Source organism: Quercus lobata, chromosome 7 (assembly GCF_001633185.2).
Source record: "Quercus lobata isolate SW786 chromosome 7, ValleyOak3.0 Primary Assembly, whole genome shotgun sequence".
Taxonomy (NCBI): domain Eukaryota; kingdom Viridiplantae; phylum Streptophyta; class Magnoliopsida; order Fagales; family Fagaceae; genus Quercus; species Quercus lobata.
Genome location: NC_044910.1, coordinates 18684971 through 18698519, shown reverse-complemented (window position 1 = coordinate 18698519; position 13549 = coordinate 18684971). Strand labels below are relative to the sequence as shown.

The following is a 13549-nucleotide window of genomic DNA, read 5'->3' as shown; positions in this document are numbered from 1 at the left end:
ATTTTCTCTTCGATAACACATCAGGGTGTTATCTTGTGTTTGCATTCTTCTTCCCTACTCTTTTAACTTTCATTTTATTGTTGACATTTGATAAATATGTCTTAGAGTAGTTACATTGTTTGTTTGCTCACATTTACTCCATTGTGCACTTAGTTTAAGCTAGAGTAAAATCAACTGAGCTGTAATTATTAATTTGGGGGTCTAAACAGTTTTTGTGTTTTCACACGAATTTGAGCTTTCATCGATGAAGTCCACGCACATTCTCCACTTGCCATTTGCTTTTTTGACCATCACCACATTGGCCAACCAGTTGAGATAGTAGACTTCCCTGAGAAACCTTGTCTATAGTAGCTTATGAACCTCTTCTGCTATGGCTTTGTCCCTTTCATGGGTGAAGACTCCCTTCTTCTGTTGGATGGGAGGGAAGGATGAAGAGACGTTGAGCTAATGAACCATAACACTTGGATCAATTCCCAGTATGTCTTTATGACTCTAAGCGAAAACATCCAAATTATTTTTCATGAAGAGGGCGAGCTCCTTATGGATCAAAGGGTTGGCCTAGGTGCCAATATGGCTATTCCAGTCCAAATGATCGTCGTCTAAAGATGTCTTCCAAGGCTTCCATCGATTCCATTGTCAATTGTCACTCTTCAATGTTTAGGGCCTATAAATGATCATCCATTTCTAGAATGGCTATGTAGCACTTATGAGCCGCCATCTAGTCCCCGAGTGCCTCTCCTATTTTGTACTCCGTCGGGAATTATACCAGCAAATGGTAAGTTGAGGTGGCTACTCTCTATGCGTTAAGGGTATGTCACCCAATGATGGCCTTTTAGGTTAAGGAACAGTCGACAACCAAAAAGGTGACCTCTTTGGTGAGCTACTGAGGATAAGTGCCAATAGTGACTAATAGGGTAATGGACCCGACGGGGAACACTTTGGTATCGTCGAACCCTACAAGTGGCGTGTTTAATGGTAGAAGTCATTCCTTATCGATCCTCATCTGTTGGAAGACAAGATAGTAAAAGATGTCTGCTGAGCTCCTATTGTCCACTGAGACCCATCGGGTATTAAAGTTGGCTATTAATAGCGTAATGACCGGGGCATCATCATGGGGATGGTGAAGTCGTTGAATGTCTTCTTCAATGAAACTAATTTGTGGGTTGTCGACCATTGTTAGCTTGGGCAGACAACTAGTGATTTGAATGCTTTACACCATTCGCAGGTGGGACTTTCTTGTGTTCCTAAAGGAACCAACCATCGTGCTTCCTCCTACAATTACCCTTATCTCTTCGAGTGGGGCTCTTAGGCATTCCTTTGCTTGTCAATTGGGTTTCGAATCCTTGGGCGGGTTCTCTTTGGCTCTTTCTCTTACGACAAACCGTGGTAGCTTTCCTTACATGACGAGGGCTTCTATCTACTCTTTCAAGTCATAGCACTCAAAAGTGTCGTGTCCATGGTCCCAATGGAAACGATAATACCTGTTCCTTGGCCTTTTGTTTGGATCACTCTTTAGCTTGTTAAGCCATGTTATTTCTGGGTTATCCCTTATCTGCATGAGGACTTGGTCGAGCAGGGTGTTTAATGGGGTGAAGTTGGCAATCCTGCCAGGAGGAGGTCTCGACCTTTTGTCATCCCTTTTGTTATTCGTCTGGGTTGACTTTCTTCCTCTGTCTAGACGGGGGTCATCCCACTTCTCCCTTTATTCGGTCTGCCTTCTTGTGCTATCATGGCATCCTCAGCGTTCATGTACTTTATAGCTCTGTATAACATGTCAGCCATTATCTTCTAGTCGTTCTTGTAGATAGAGCAAAGGAATTCCCTAGATTGGAGCCCATTGGTGAAAGTTGTGACCAAGACCTTGTCATTGGCTTCGTTGATTAAAAGAGCTTCTTTGTTGAATTAAGTTACATATGACCTCAAGCTCTTGTAGTCCCCTTTTTTTTTTAAAATTATATTTAGTAGGCTTACTAAGGACCTCTTATATCTTTGTCTGCCAATGAAGTGTGCGATGAAATGTCCGCTTAATTCCTCGAAGGTTGAGATGGAGTTTGGAGCTACCTTGCTAAACCATACTCTAGCTGGCCCTTTGAGTGTGGTGGGGAGCGCCCTGCACATGATTTCGTTTGGGAATCCTTGCAAGTGCATGAGGGTCTTGAATGACTCAAGATGGTCGAGTGGATCCCTCGACTCGTTGTATGTCTCCACTTGTGGCATTCAGAACTTGGCTGGAAGGGGGCGAAAGGTGACTTGCACTGTGAAAGGCGAGTTGGTTCGATGGACTAGTTTGTCTAGGTTGGTATATACTCACCCTCTCATGGCATTCATTATCATATCCATCTTTTCCTTCATCGCCTACATGTCCTACGCCATGCATATTGTGCCATTTTCCAATTCAGATGGACGATTAGCGTCCTTCTGTCAATCCCACCTATTGGCGGTGTTGATTTCTTCTTGATCTTCCCTTTCTTGCCGATCTCCCATCGGGAGGTGACTGTCGTTGCGCTCGTCATTGTCCCATTCGTCATGCTAATCATCAGGACATCATTCATTCCTCTAGTTCAATTGTAGCTCCAACTCATGATTTTGTTAGGTGAGTCGCTTGATTGCCACAAGAGTTTGCACTTGTCTTTCCAAGGTGCTTGAGGGGTTTCCGGTCTCTTGGTTTATGGTAGCCATTGATCATGTTTGGACCATGCAACTCTTTGTCTTAAAAGTGGTGATATAGCTAGTCTCCCACAAACGGCACTAACTGATGATGCATAAAATTGTCAGTGAGTTGATTGTCCACACGCACACCAATTAAGGTACTTGAAAAAAAAAAGAACAAAGAACCAACAGAGAGCACTAGTGGGGTGTTGGCCAAAGACCCTCCAAAGGTTAAGTTAGTGATAGAAGAATCTCCAAGAACTCAATAATATGAGAGCTAGGAAATTTTACATACTTTAAAGGAGAGGTGGCTTAGTGCTTATATAGTGGCATAGAGCTGACCAAGATCCCTTGAGTGTTGGATCTTTCCTTGTAGAGAAGATTTGGAGTTAAGTACCTGAGATATTAGGGCTTTTCTTCCTATACCAGGAAGATACAAATGTGTAGTAAGGTTTTTGGACGTGGTGTGCAAGTTCTTTTTCCATTTAGGGATGCATGAGTGGAGAACATGTAAAAGTTTGTGGGACCTAATGTATTCAACCGTCGGTATGCAAATCATCCATTGGGTTCAAAAGGAGCCGCTATCGGGCTCAAATGTATGCTACCCGACGGGTCTAAGGGAAGCTGACGAGTCTCAAGGAGAGTGAGGTGCTTACACCATCGGGCTTTAAGGAGATCACATGAGATACCTGTCCTGATAGGTCTTTGGGTCCCATGGAGATTGAGTAAGCCATCTTCGCCGGTAGGTCTTAGGTGAAGTACTTTATCTTGACATGTCAAAGAGTTAAGAAATTTTCTTAACCAAAAATACCCCTATCAGCTATTAACCCCGCAGCTCAAACCTTTCCCCCTAGACCCCTAAGCATTTTGTGCATGGGGATGTGCTAATAAAGCTACAAAGTTCTTGACTTATTGAGAAGATATGTAAGTTGAAAAAGTTAAAAAGCTATCCAAATGAACGTTGAATGTTTGTCACGATTGATGGCAATGGGGTAGGGTGGCGTTGAAGGATAGGGTCTTCACCTCCGCCCTGCATGGTTTTATCTTACCCCGTCCCACTTGGGGACATGTCTGGGAAAATTGCCTTACCTCATCCCAGCCTTTTGGGACTTCGTAGGCCCCGCCTCGCCCCACAAAACTTTACTTTGTGTTAATCTGTCACACTATGCCCCCACACCTATTAATTTTTTTTATTATTATTTATAAAACCCGTTTCATTAATATAAATATACTTGAAATTGTAATTCAATTTATTACATCAAATCAAACTAATTTTTAGTAAAGACTGAATAATATTATCCAAGGCAAGGTGGAGAAAAATTACCATCCCTATTTGCTAGCAGCCTTGTGTTTTTATTTATTTGCTTAACCTTTTTTTTTTTTTTTTAAGAAACCACCCATAAAGGGCAACTTTTTTATTTAAAATGTAAGTTTGAATTGTAAACATCAAAAACATCTGGTGGAACAGATTCCATCCTGACAAGATATAAAGCTGAACCTCTAACTCTTCTTGCAAGTCCATGGGCAACATTATTACCTTATCTATGAACATGGCAGAAATGAGAATGCATAAAACAGGAAGAGATTGTCTTGATATCATTGATGAGGTGACCAAAACTGGAGAAGGGTAAGCCATCACTGTTAATAGCCTTAACAATGATTTCCAAGTCTCCTTCACATATCACCATCTTAAAGCCTAACTCTTTTGCAAACCAAATAGCTCTATGAGCTGCTAAGACTTCCATCATCTTTACCGAACTAGGTAGTGGAATCAGTTGTGAAAAAATAGCCATAAATAGTCCATTATCATTCTAGACTATATCTCCCAAACCTGCAGACTTCTCTTCTTAAAACACTGCTTCATCAATGTTGACCTTGACCCAATCTTTTGGGGAGAGGAAGAGGGGGGGGGGGGGGGGAGCCATTTGACGAGTTGTTTGCTGCCGCACAATCAAATTTTTCCAAGACCAAACCTCCAGGTTGCTTTTCTCTCCATGTAAACTTATCCCCCTAGATCTATAAAACCACATTCATCTAGGACATCTCAAATGGCTCGCATCAAAGATTATGGTAAACGGGCTAAACCAACCTTCTAATGAGACAAAAGGATTTCGTTAAAAGCACCAACACAAATCTAGGGAAGAGAGTGTTGATGATGCAGCTGACAGAGTAGAGCCCAAGTTTATTATTTCTTGCCCATATTAGCGATGTCATATATACCCATGAACCTCCATTGATTCTGTTTTCCTTTGTTGATAATAACATCAATATGGTTCAAGGAAGAGTAAATCAATGTCCAAAGAGTTTTTCCAGAACAAAGCCAAACCCCCAACCTTGTTGATTATTGAACTATCCATTTCTTATCAAAAAGTAAATCATCATACAATTTGTCTAGCCTAGCTTCATCGGCCCACATTTTGGCTAAAGACAAGGTAGAGAGATCTTGTGACAGCATTATATTAATGAGTTCTTGAACTATACGCTGGCTTTTAATCCTATGTGCGTTCTAACAAAACCAACTCATTGTTCTTGGCGATGCTGGTGAACAGTCGCTACTATTGTGTAGACACCAAATTTTGTACCCCTTACGACTTGGGCTCCCGTTCTTCAATGATGCTGAAATTCTAAGACTCAATTTGGTTTAGGATCCAATCAGATGTTAAATTGACTTGAGAAATGTTAAAATGAAAAATATAACTTTTAATGAGAAAATAAATCTATTTTTGGAAAAGTAAAGCCAAGGAAATTCTCAGCCTACGCACGTAGGAATCAACTTGTGCTTGCGGCCATGATGCATGCACACGCAGGCTTGAGCCTGCACGCACATGCAGGGTTCCAGAAATTATGAAAAACAAGTTTTTTGCATTAAAAACTGAGGTTTGGAATAAATCCCACATCGTCTGGAAGTCGTTCCAAACCCCATTTTCACAATATAAATAGCCATATATGGTACATTTTCAAAACATACAGAAATCATAAGGGAAAACACTAAAATTACTAGAAATAGTGAATCAAAGATGGAGTTTTTCACAAAACATCCTCAAGTTAATTTTCTTTTAATTGGGGCATTTTCTGGCCTTAATCTTTGAGTTTAAGATTAATAATCACTTTTTATTGATTGTGAATAGATTTGACTGAGGGAAACGAAAAAAAATCAAGCTTGAAGAGCTTTTGTTTTGAGGTATCGAGTTCTAAACTCTTTTCTCTCTTTTATGTTTTTTACTCTTGTTGTTAATCCTGTTTCTTTGCTTGTTTTATGTTTTAATATGTTTGCATAGCTTAGTTTTAGGTAGCCTTTGTATTTCCAAGCATGTTAGGTTGTTAGATTTATTGTTTTAAGTATTACTCTGCTTTTTGTGCTTGCTGCGTTTCTGGGCTAGTGTTTCTAAGCAAGCCTACGCACTCATGCATCCTGCATGCGCGCGCAGGTCAAAGTATGCGCATGCATGCACTTGGCCCACGCACGCAAGCCTTTGCATGTGCATGCATATCGCTGCTTAGAAACCTTAATTTGGATTTCTACTTTGTTTTCTTTGTTTATTTCACATGTTATGCCTCTATTTTCCCCTTTTTCATAGACATAAATCTTTGCTTTATTGTTTATTTGTTTATTTGCTTTTCACATGTTAAATTAGGGTTTATCTTTTGTTTCTTTATTTTGATGCCATGAACATGCATTCACATGTTCATGCATTAATGCCATAGGTGCTGAGATGCAGTAAGGTAAGTAAGGTAAATCATGCATTCACACGAATACGCATGATGTATGTCTAAAGATAGATATGAATATGCTTGTTTGGATGAGTTTTCCTTAATAGATGCAATCACATGTTTACTTGGATCTTTTTGTGCTTGTGTTTGTGCCTCGATTAAGTGTTTATATGCTTATGCCTTGGATATGATATGATGACATGATGTTAGATGGATACTAGGTTGATATGAGATGCCATGATAGATGAATGATTAGGTTTTTGGGATGATTGATGCCATGTTGTATGCTTAGATGTATGCTAGTGTGTGCGTAAGTATAGATACAATATTGAATATGCCTTCAATAAGGTTAAGACATAAGACGCAATGAGACTATAAGAGGAAGCCAACCCTAGGGTTAGGCGGTTTTAAGTGCCTAACACCTTTCCAAAGCCGTACCTAAACTCCGAATCCATACTCTGGTAGTAAGATCAAAAAGGTCTTTTCTCAAGAGGACGCTATATTCATAGTTTCTAAGCCATTGCAAAAATTAGGTGTCGACTTCCTGTTGTGTCCATACATTGGAGGAGTATTTTCAAGCTTGTCGAGGGTGCTAAGAGCCCTATGCTTGGAAAAAAAAGGATATCATCTTGGGGAGGGGGGGATTAGAGCTACTTTTACCCAGAGTTTGGTCATCCATCAAGTCATCTTTCTCTGAAGTGGGCCTAGGTAGTTGGGACCATTTACCTCACTAGGAGAATTTATTTGTGACAAGAGTAGGCCCAAAATTTGGCAAATCACGTAGAGGGCTTTTGTTAGAGGGTTGCTCATGTCATGGGCCGTGAATAAAGGTAAGACTCTTGAAAGTTGTCCATCTAGTATGAGAAAGGGCTCAATGTCGTTCATGATTTCACAGATCACTATATTCTTGTCTAAAATGTCCTAATTTGAGTCCGTAACTACATTTGCCTCCCCGTTGTTGTATAAATGAATGCCTTCATCAATTGAAGAAAGTTGTTTCGCAAAATCAGCGGGTGGATCCATTTTCAGCAAAAATTCATACTTCGTAACATTCAAAATATTAGGGGAAAAAAATCCTATCAAAATGGGAGCCTAAGGGCCTGTTTGGTAGCATATTTCAAGTTTTGTTGTTCAAAATTATGTCAAAATTGTGATTTAAAAAGTGCTGTGAAAACACATATTTAAGTATTCATAATGCAAAAAATGTGTTTGGTACCATATTTCAAATAACATATTTTAAATTGTAAAAAAATATAATTGTGTGTTTGGTATGTGTGTATTTTTTTTTAAAAGCTGACAAGTACAATAAAAGTATTATTATTTTATTTGAAGAGAGAGAAAGTTCCCTCAAGTGGTCTAATTAGGTGGGACTTACAGTTTACAAAAATGCCATTAAACAATGTTATTTGAAAACCGAAAATTGGTAGGAGGAGTTTCCTAAATTCAATGTTCAAACACCTTAAAATGAGAAATGTAACTCAAACACTCCTAAAAGAAATCCCCTACCAAACATGTTTTTTTTTGGGTTCACAGTTTTCAATAATAAACACATGTTTTCAAATACATGTACCAAACACCCCTTTAAATACTGAAATTTGTTGTTTGAACTCTCTTATCAAACTGGCGCATTTCTCCTTATTTGTAATCTAATTGCTTAGCTATATCTTATCAAATTTTAACTAAAAAAAAAAAATCCTGAGGTGTTTGGTAAAGTAATTTGAGTAATGTTATTTGTAGTTTTTTGAAATACTTATAGATTAAAAAAATATGTGAAAATATATGTAATATTATTTAAAATATGAAAATGTGTATTTGAGCTTACCTATCAAACAGGCCTTTACCGAAAGAGTCCTGTTGGATTTAGTTGCAGCAGCCCAAAGCCCCTTTTCTCCTTAAAATTCAAATCTTGGGGTGTTTGTAGCTGTAGGGGGTAATTCTGATGCCACACCCTCCCTCACAACTTTTTGCACAACTTTCACATGTGGCAAGCCACCTCAGCACCTTGGGCCCACCAACATACCACAGCATCAGAATTACCCAATCACTTAAAGCCTGAGCGCCAAAACAAATTCCACAGTAAACATTACTCCTTTAGTCTTCTTCTCCCTCCCTCCGTGAAAAAGCTTGAGCGCCAAAACAGATTGCAGCTGCTGGAGTATTGGAACTACGGTGCGAAAATGAAAAAATCACTCCGGAAGACACCATCCTACACCAGAAAATAAAAACCCAGCCGTGAAAAACATAACCTCTTCACCGAAAAACCAAAACCCACCGCTCCCCAAACCCGCGAAAACCATCGTTCGTATCAGCTCCATCTATTGTGGAAAAAAAAAAAAAAAATTCTCTTCCAAATCTCAGAGTTGATCACCATCTGCCATCCAAGGAGGTGATTTTTCATTCCGCTTTTCCTAGTATTTTCTCTAGATTTCTTCGTTACTCTTTGATTCTTTGTTTTCCCCTGTATTATTGCTCTCATTCAGTAAAAATTATTGTGCATTTCTGTTAGTTTACTATGTAATGTTGTGATATTAGTTTACTTTGTCCATTGTTTGTTCTGTTCTCAACTAAATTGTTGCTGGGAGGTTCCTTGTTTTAGGGTCCTCCACTGCTTTATATACTCTCCTTGTGCTCTGTTCTGTTTCAATGAAATCTAAATTGAAATATCAACAAAAAATGCAATCTTGAAGTTGTGAATTTATTGCCTGTAATAACTGGGTTTTCCATTTTTCTATTGCATTTGGAAATGAGATTATGAAGCACAAAATTTTTGAAAGGATAAATTATAATATTTAGAATTATTAATTTTCTTATGATTACGTGACTTTATATTTTGATAATGTGTTATGAATTATATTGTATAGGCATGGCAGATGAAATATCAAATGTTTTCTCACATGTGAAATTAAACGAAGATCATATTGAGAATGATATGATGGAGGGGGATTCAAATGAAGATATTGAGAATGATATGGTGGAGGTGGAGTCGAATGAAGATAATATTGAGAATGAAATAGTGGAGTTGAATGAAATGGTAGAAACAAAAGGTGTGGAAAACAAAGCAGAAGACCCTAAGTTGGGAATGATGTTTGACTCCATTGATGATGCTGTGATATATTATAGAAGATATGCTAAAGAAAAAGGTTTTGCAGTGGCTAAAAGAACTTCTAAAAAGGGGAACGATGGGGTGGTGAGGTATGTGACCATTGCTTGTAGTTATGCTGGAAAGCCAAGGATTAGATTAAACTGTCCTGGAATTAAAAGGACTAGATCTACCAATCCAGTTCAATTGAAACCTCAAACAAAAACAGATTGCAAAGCTCAACTTAGGCTGTCTCTATGCCCAAATGGAAAGTGGATACTTAGATCCATGGTACTTGACCATAATCATGGATTGAGTCCTAGTAAGACCAGATTTTACAAATGCAATAGAATAATAGAACCACATGTGAAAAAAAAGCTTGAATTACACGACAAAGCTGGTATTAGAATGAACAAGAGTTTTAATTCATTTGTGGTTGCAGCAGGGGGACATGAGAATTTGTCTTTTCTAGAAAATGATTGTAGAAATCACATGGAAAAAGTCAGACGTTCACATCTTAGGGAAGGAGATGCTAGTGCAATGCACCATTACTTTTTGAAAATGCAAGCTGACAATTCTGAATTCTTCTATGCAATGGATTTTGATGATGATGGTCGGTTGAAAAATGTATTTTGGGCTGATGCAAGGAGTAGGGCAGCATTCAAAGAGTTTGGTGATGTAGTTACATTTGACACTACATATATGGTTAACAAATATGAAATGCCATTTGCTCCATTTGTTGGGGTGAACCATCATGGGCAATCAACATTGCTAGGATGTGGATTGATCTTAAGAGAAGATACAAATTCATTTATATGGCTATTTAAATCTTGGCTTGCATGCATGTCTGAATGTCCTCCCAATGCAATTATTACGGATCAAGACAAAGCCATGAAAAAAGCGATAGAGATTGTTTTCCCTAATGCACGACATCGATGGTGCTTGTGGCATATCATGAATAAGTTGCCTGAAAAATTTAAAGGGTTCAAAGACTATGAATCAATAAAATTCTGTATGAAAAATGTTGTTCATGATTCATTGACAAAAGAAGAATTTGAAGAAAGTTGGGGCAGATTCATTAAGAAATATCAACTTGAAAGCAATGAATGGTTACTTGGGTTGTATGATGAGCGGCATCGTTGGGTGCCTGCCTTTGTGAAAGATATGTTTTGGGCAGGAATGTCAACAACGCAGCGAAGTGAAAGCATGAATGCTTTCTTTGATAAATACATTAATAAGAAAACTACTTTAAAACAATTTGTTGAACAATATGAGAATGCTTTGGCAGCAAAGGTGCATAATGAAACTGTTGAAGATTTTAATTCTTTCAATTCACGCATTTCTTGTATAACTATTTATGATATGGAGAAACAATTTCAGAGTGCTTACACTTTGAAAAAATTTACAGATTTCCAAAATGAGATAGTTGGAAGTATTTGTTGCAGTTTGTCTTCATGCAGGGAACATGACAACTTTTCAGAGTATGAAGTACGTGAAGATATATCACGTGGAGAAAGTCAGCGGAGCGTAATTTTTCATGTGTATTTTAATGAGGATAATAGTGAAGTTAAATGCAAATGCAGGCTATTTGAGTTCAAGGGGATAGTATGCAGGCATCAAATATTGGTGTTTATTCATAGGAAGATTTATCGAATACCAGAGAAGTACATCTTAGATAGATGGAATAAAAATGTCAAAAGAAGGCACACTAAAGTTCGAATAAGTTATGACAATTGGTCTTTGAAACCTGAAGCATGTCGCTATGAAAAGATGTGTAATGCCTTTTACGAGGTTGCTAATTTGGCAGCGGATTCTGAAAATGCATATAAGAATGTGATGACACAAATATGTGAAATGAAAGGGGAGCTCAAGGAAGGGGGGAATGCTTGTGGTAGCAATAAGCCTATTTCTATAGATATTCAGAATGATTCTACCTCATGTGACAATGGTCATGTAACATCAAAAGAAGCTAGAAAAATTCTTGATCCAGTGGTTGTTTCTCAAAAGGGGCGACCATCTTTTAAAAGGAAGATGTCAAAGGTTGAACAAGCTGTGAAGAAAAAAAAGGAAAAGGAAAAGAAAAAGAAAATGAAGACTGTAATTAACGAAAGGAATGTAGTTAACCAAGTTGAGACTTCAATTCTTGAGGAAACTTGTGAGAAGGTTAGGCTATAATTATGTTATTTACTTATTTTTTTGGATAGTTAATCATTGTTATTACCATTATTAACTTTTGTACTTTGTGCTTTTGTAGGATTCTGCCAAGGTTGGAAATGTGCATAATACAAATTCTACCATGGGATATGGTATGCTTGAAATGCATGAGAGTTTTAACTTTAATGTAAGGCTCTTTATTTTCTATTATCAAGATGTTGCTAATAGGTTTAAATTAAGTATATTGAAATGCAATTATATTGTATATAAAATGTAGGATTTTGAAATGCAACAGTCACAATCACAGCATATTGGTGATAAGAGTTGTCAATTTTTTCCCCAATCGCTTGTGTGGCCAAACATAAGTGGAATTCCTAATATCCCTGGGATACATCCATATTTTGGCCAACAAAATATGTTACAAGGAGGAACTTTTCCATTTCAAACAAGTATAACAAGTCAAAAGTTTGGTATGCACCCTTTTCTTTCCCATTATAATGTATCTCAGGTATGCATTTTTTTAGTTAGATATTTTAAAATTTTTAGTGAAATTTACGTTGCTAATTTGAGTGTATTTATTATAATATATATTATCCTTCATTTTATTTTGTAGGGTCATCACTATCAAAAGGTTGGTATGAATCAAAAGAAGAAAGTTGATAACGAATCTCAGGTATAATTTTTTCCCCTTAACTATTTTAGAGATTTTATAAATTTATAGCAAATTTGAATGGCAAAACCCCTAAACCCACTGGAGTTATACTAACTGCCCAATCTTGGACTTGCAGGTTCAAGGAAGCTTTTGGAACAAAGAAAAACCATGACAGACCTAACAAAGGAATTCAGTTTAATCAACAGAATATTGGAGGATGCTGGGATCTTATTATCAAAATAGCAAGAGCTAGGAAAGCTAGACCAAAGAGGACCTCTTTTGCTTATGAAGCTTCAAATAAAGAAGGATCATGTTCTCAGGTTGTGCCAGCAGTGGAGCTTCTACAATTACTGCAGCAACGCAAGAAGCTTTAGTAGTGTTTGCTGTTAAAGCAAAGAGTTTGGGATTCTGCAGAATTTTGATCATGTGTTGTAGTAAAGGTTTAGTTAGTGTTTGTAATTTGCAGTGTAGTCCTAACTGGCAGCAAATAACCTTGCTCTCTAACTTGGCATTTCTGCAGCAACAGACCCTTTTTGTTCCTCGGGTCATCTTAGGCTCAGTTTGTAACACAACCAAGTTTGCTCTTAAGTTCCCTGGTCCTTGTTGTTAGGTGCACCCAGCATTTGTATAGTTTGTATTCCTTCAATTCTGGTATTAAAAAAAGAAAAAGAAAAAAAGAACGTATATATTGTAATTGACAGACTATGGATTTTGAAGACTTTTGGACAGTTAACTGCATTTGTACAATTGATAGGTACTGTAGTGTGACTCTGGATATTTGCAGATATTTGTAAATGTATGCTTTATGTGGATATTTGCTGATATTTGTAAATAGGTATTTGACAGTTGTAGGCTATTGATATTTGTAGATATTTGTGAGTGAGTGTAAGGGTGTGCACAAGTGGTGCCTATATATCTGCTGGGGTGTGAGTGTGTAGGTGTGACAATTGTGTGTGTTAGGATGTGCAGGGGATGTGCAGGGGAGTGTGCGTGTGTGTGCAAGGTGGTGCAGATATAGCTGCCAGGGGGTGTGTGTGCCTGCATGTTGGTGCGGATATAGCTGCAAGGATTGTAAAGCTCATGTAGATAAGAATTTCATTGTTTCTTCCCTATTATTTCTCTCTACCTTGTTCTTTGTTCCAAGTATCAATTCTTCTTCCCTTTCTTCCACTGAACTAGAATCTTATCAACAATACACAATACTACAACATACTTGGAATTATCCTTTGACCAAATCAACATAACAACAAGCAAATATTACACAAAGAACAAACAAAAGGAATGTTCCACAAATTACAAAGAAC

The 13549-nt window shown here is 37.7% G+C and overlaps 2 protein-coding genes across 3 annotated transcripts; both read left to right on the top strand.

The window, feature by feature from the left end:
- The first annotated feature begins 9223 nt into the window (after window positions 1–9223).
- LOC115951704 (protein FAR-RED IMPAIRED RESPONSE 1-like) lies at window positions 9224–11614 on the top strand. The gene has a single exon (XM_031068860.1). The coding sequence runs from the start codon at window positions 9224–9226 to the stop codon at window positions 11612–11614; it is 2391 nt and encodes a 796-aa protein (XP_030924720.1).
- A 79-nt stretch (window positions 11615–11693) lies between these two features.
- Window positions 11694–12840, top strand: LOC115952394. 2 transcript variants are annotated; one of them, XM_031069563.1, is made up of 4 exons: window positions 11694–11780; window positions 11871–12101; window positions 12207–12224; window positions 12382–12840. In XM_031069563.1, the coding sequence occupies exons 2-4, from the start codon at window positions 12091–12093 to the stop codon at window positions 12617–12619; spliced, it is 267 nt and encodes an 88-aa protein (XP_030925423.1). In that variant the 5' UTR covers window positions 11694–11780; window positions 11871–12090; the 3' UTR covers window positions 12620–12840. The 2 variants fall into 2 exon arrangements, with proteins under 2 accessions (XP_030925423.1, XP_030925422.1); XM_031069562.1 differs by having other exon boundaries at window positions 11700–11780; window positions 12207–12266.
- The last annotated feature ends 709 nt before the right edge of the window (window positions 12841–13549 follow it).

What these genes read in the sequence shown, in the direction of transcription:
- LOC115951704 (XM_031068860.1), top strand. Translation starts at nt 9,224, where the DNA reads ATGGCAGATGAAATATCAAATGTTTTCTCACATGTGAAATTAAACGAA.
- LOC115952394 (XM_031069562.1), top strand. Translation starts at nt 11,736, where the DNA reads ATGGGATATGGTATGCTTGAAATGCATGAGAGTTTTAACTTTAAT. An exon ending in CCCATTATAATGTATCTCAG is followed by an intron (nt 12,102 to 12,206) that starts GTATGCATTTTT and finishes TTTATTTTGTAG; the next exon opens with GGTCATCACTATCAAAAGGT. An exon ending in AAGTTGATAACGAATCTCAG is followed by an intron (nt 12,267 to 12,381) that starts GTATAATTTTTT and finishes TTGGACTTGCAG; the next exon opens with GTTCAAGGAAGCTTTTGGAA.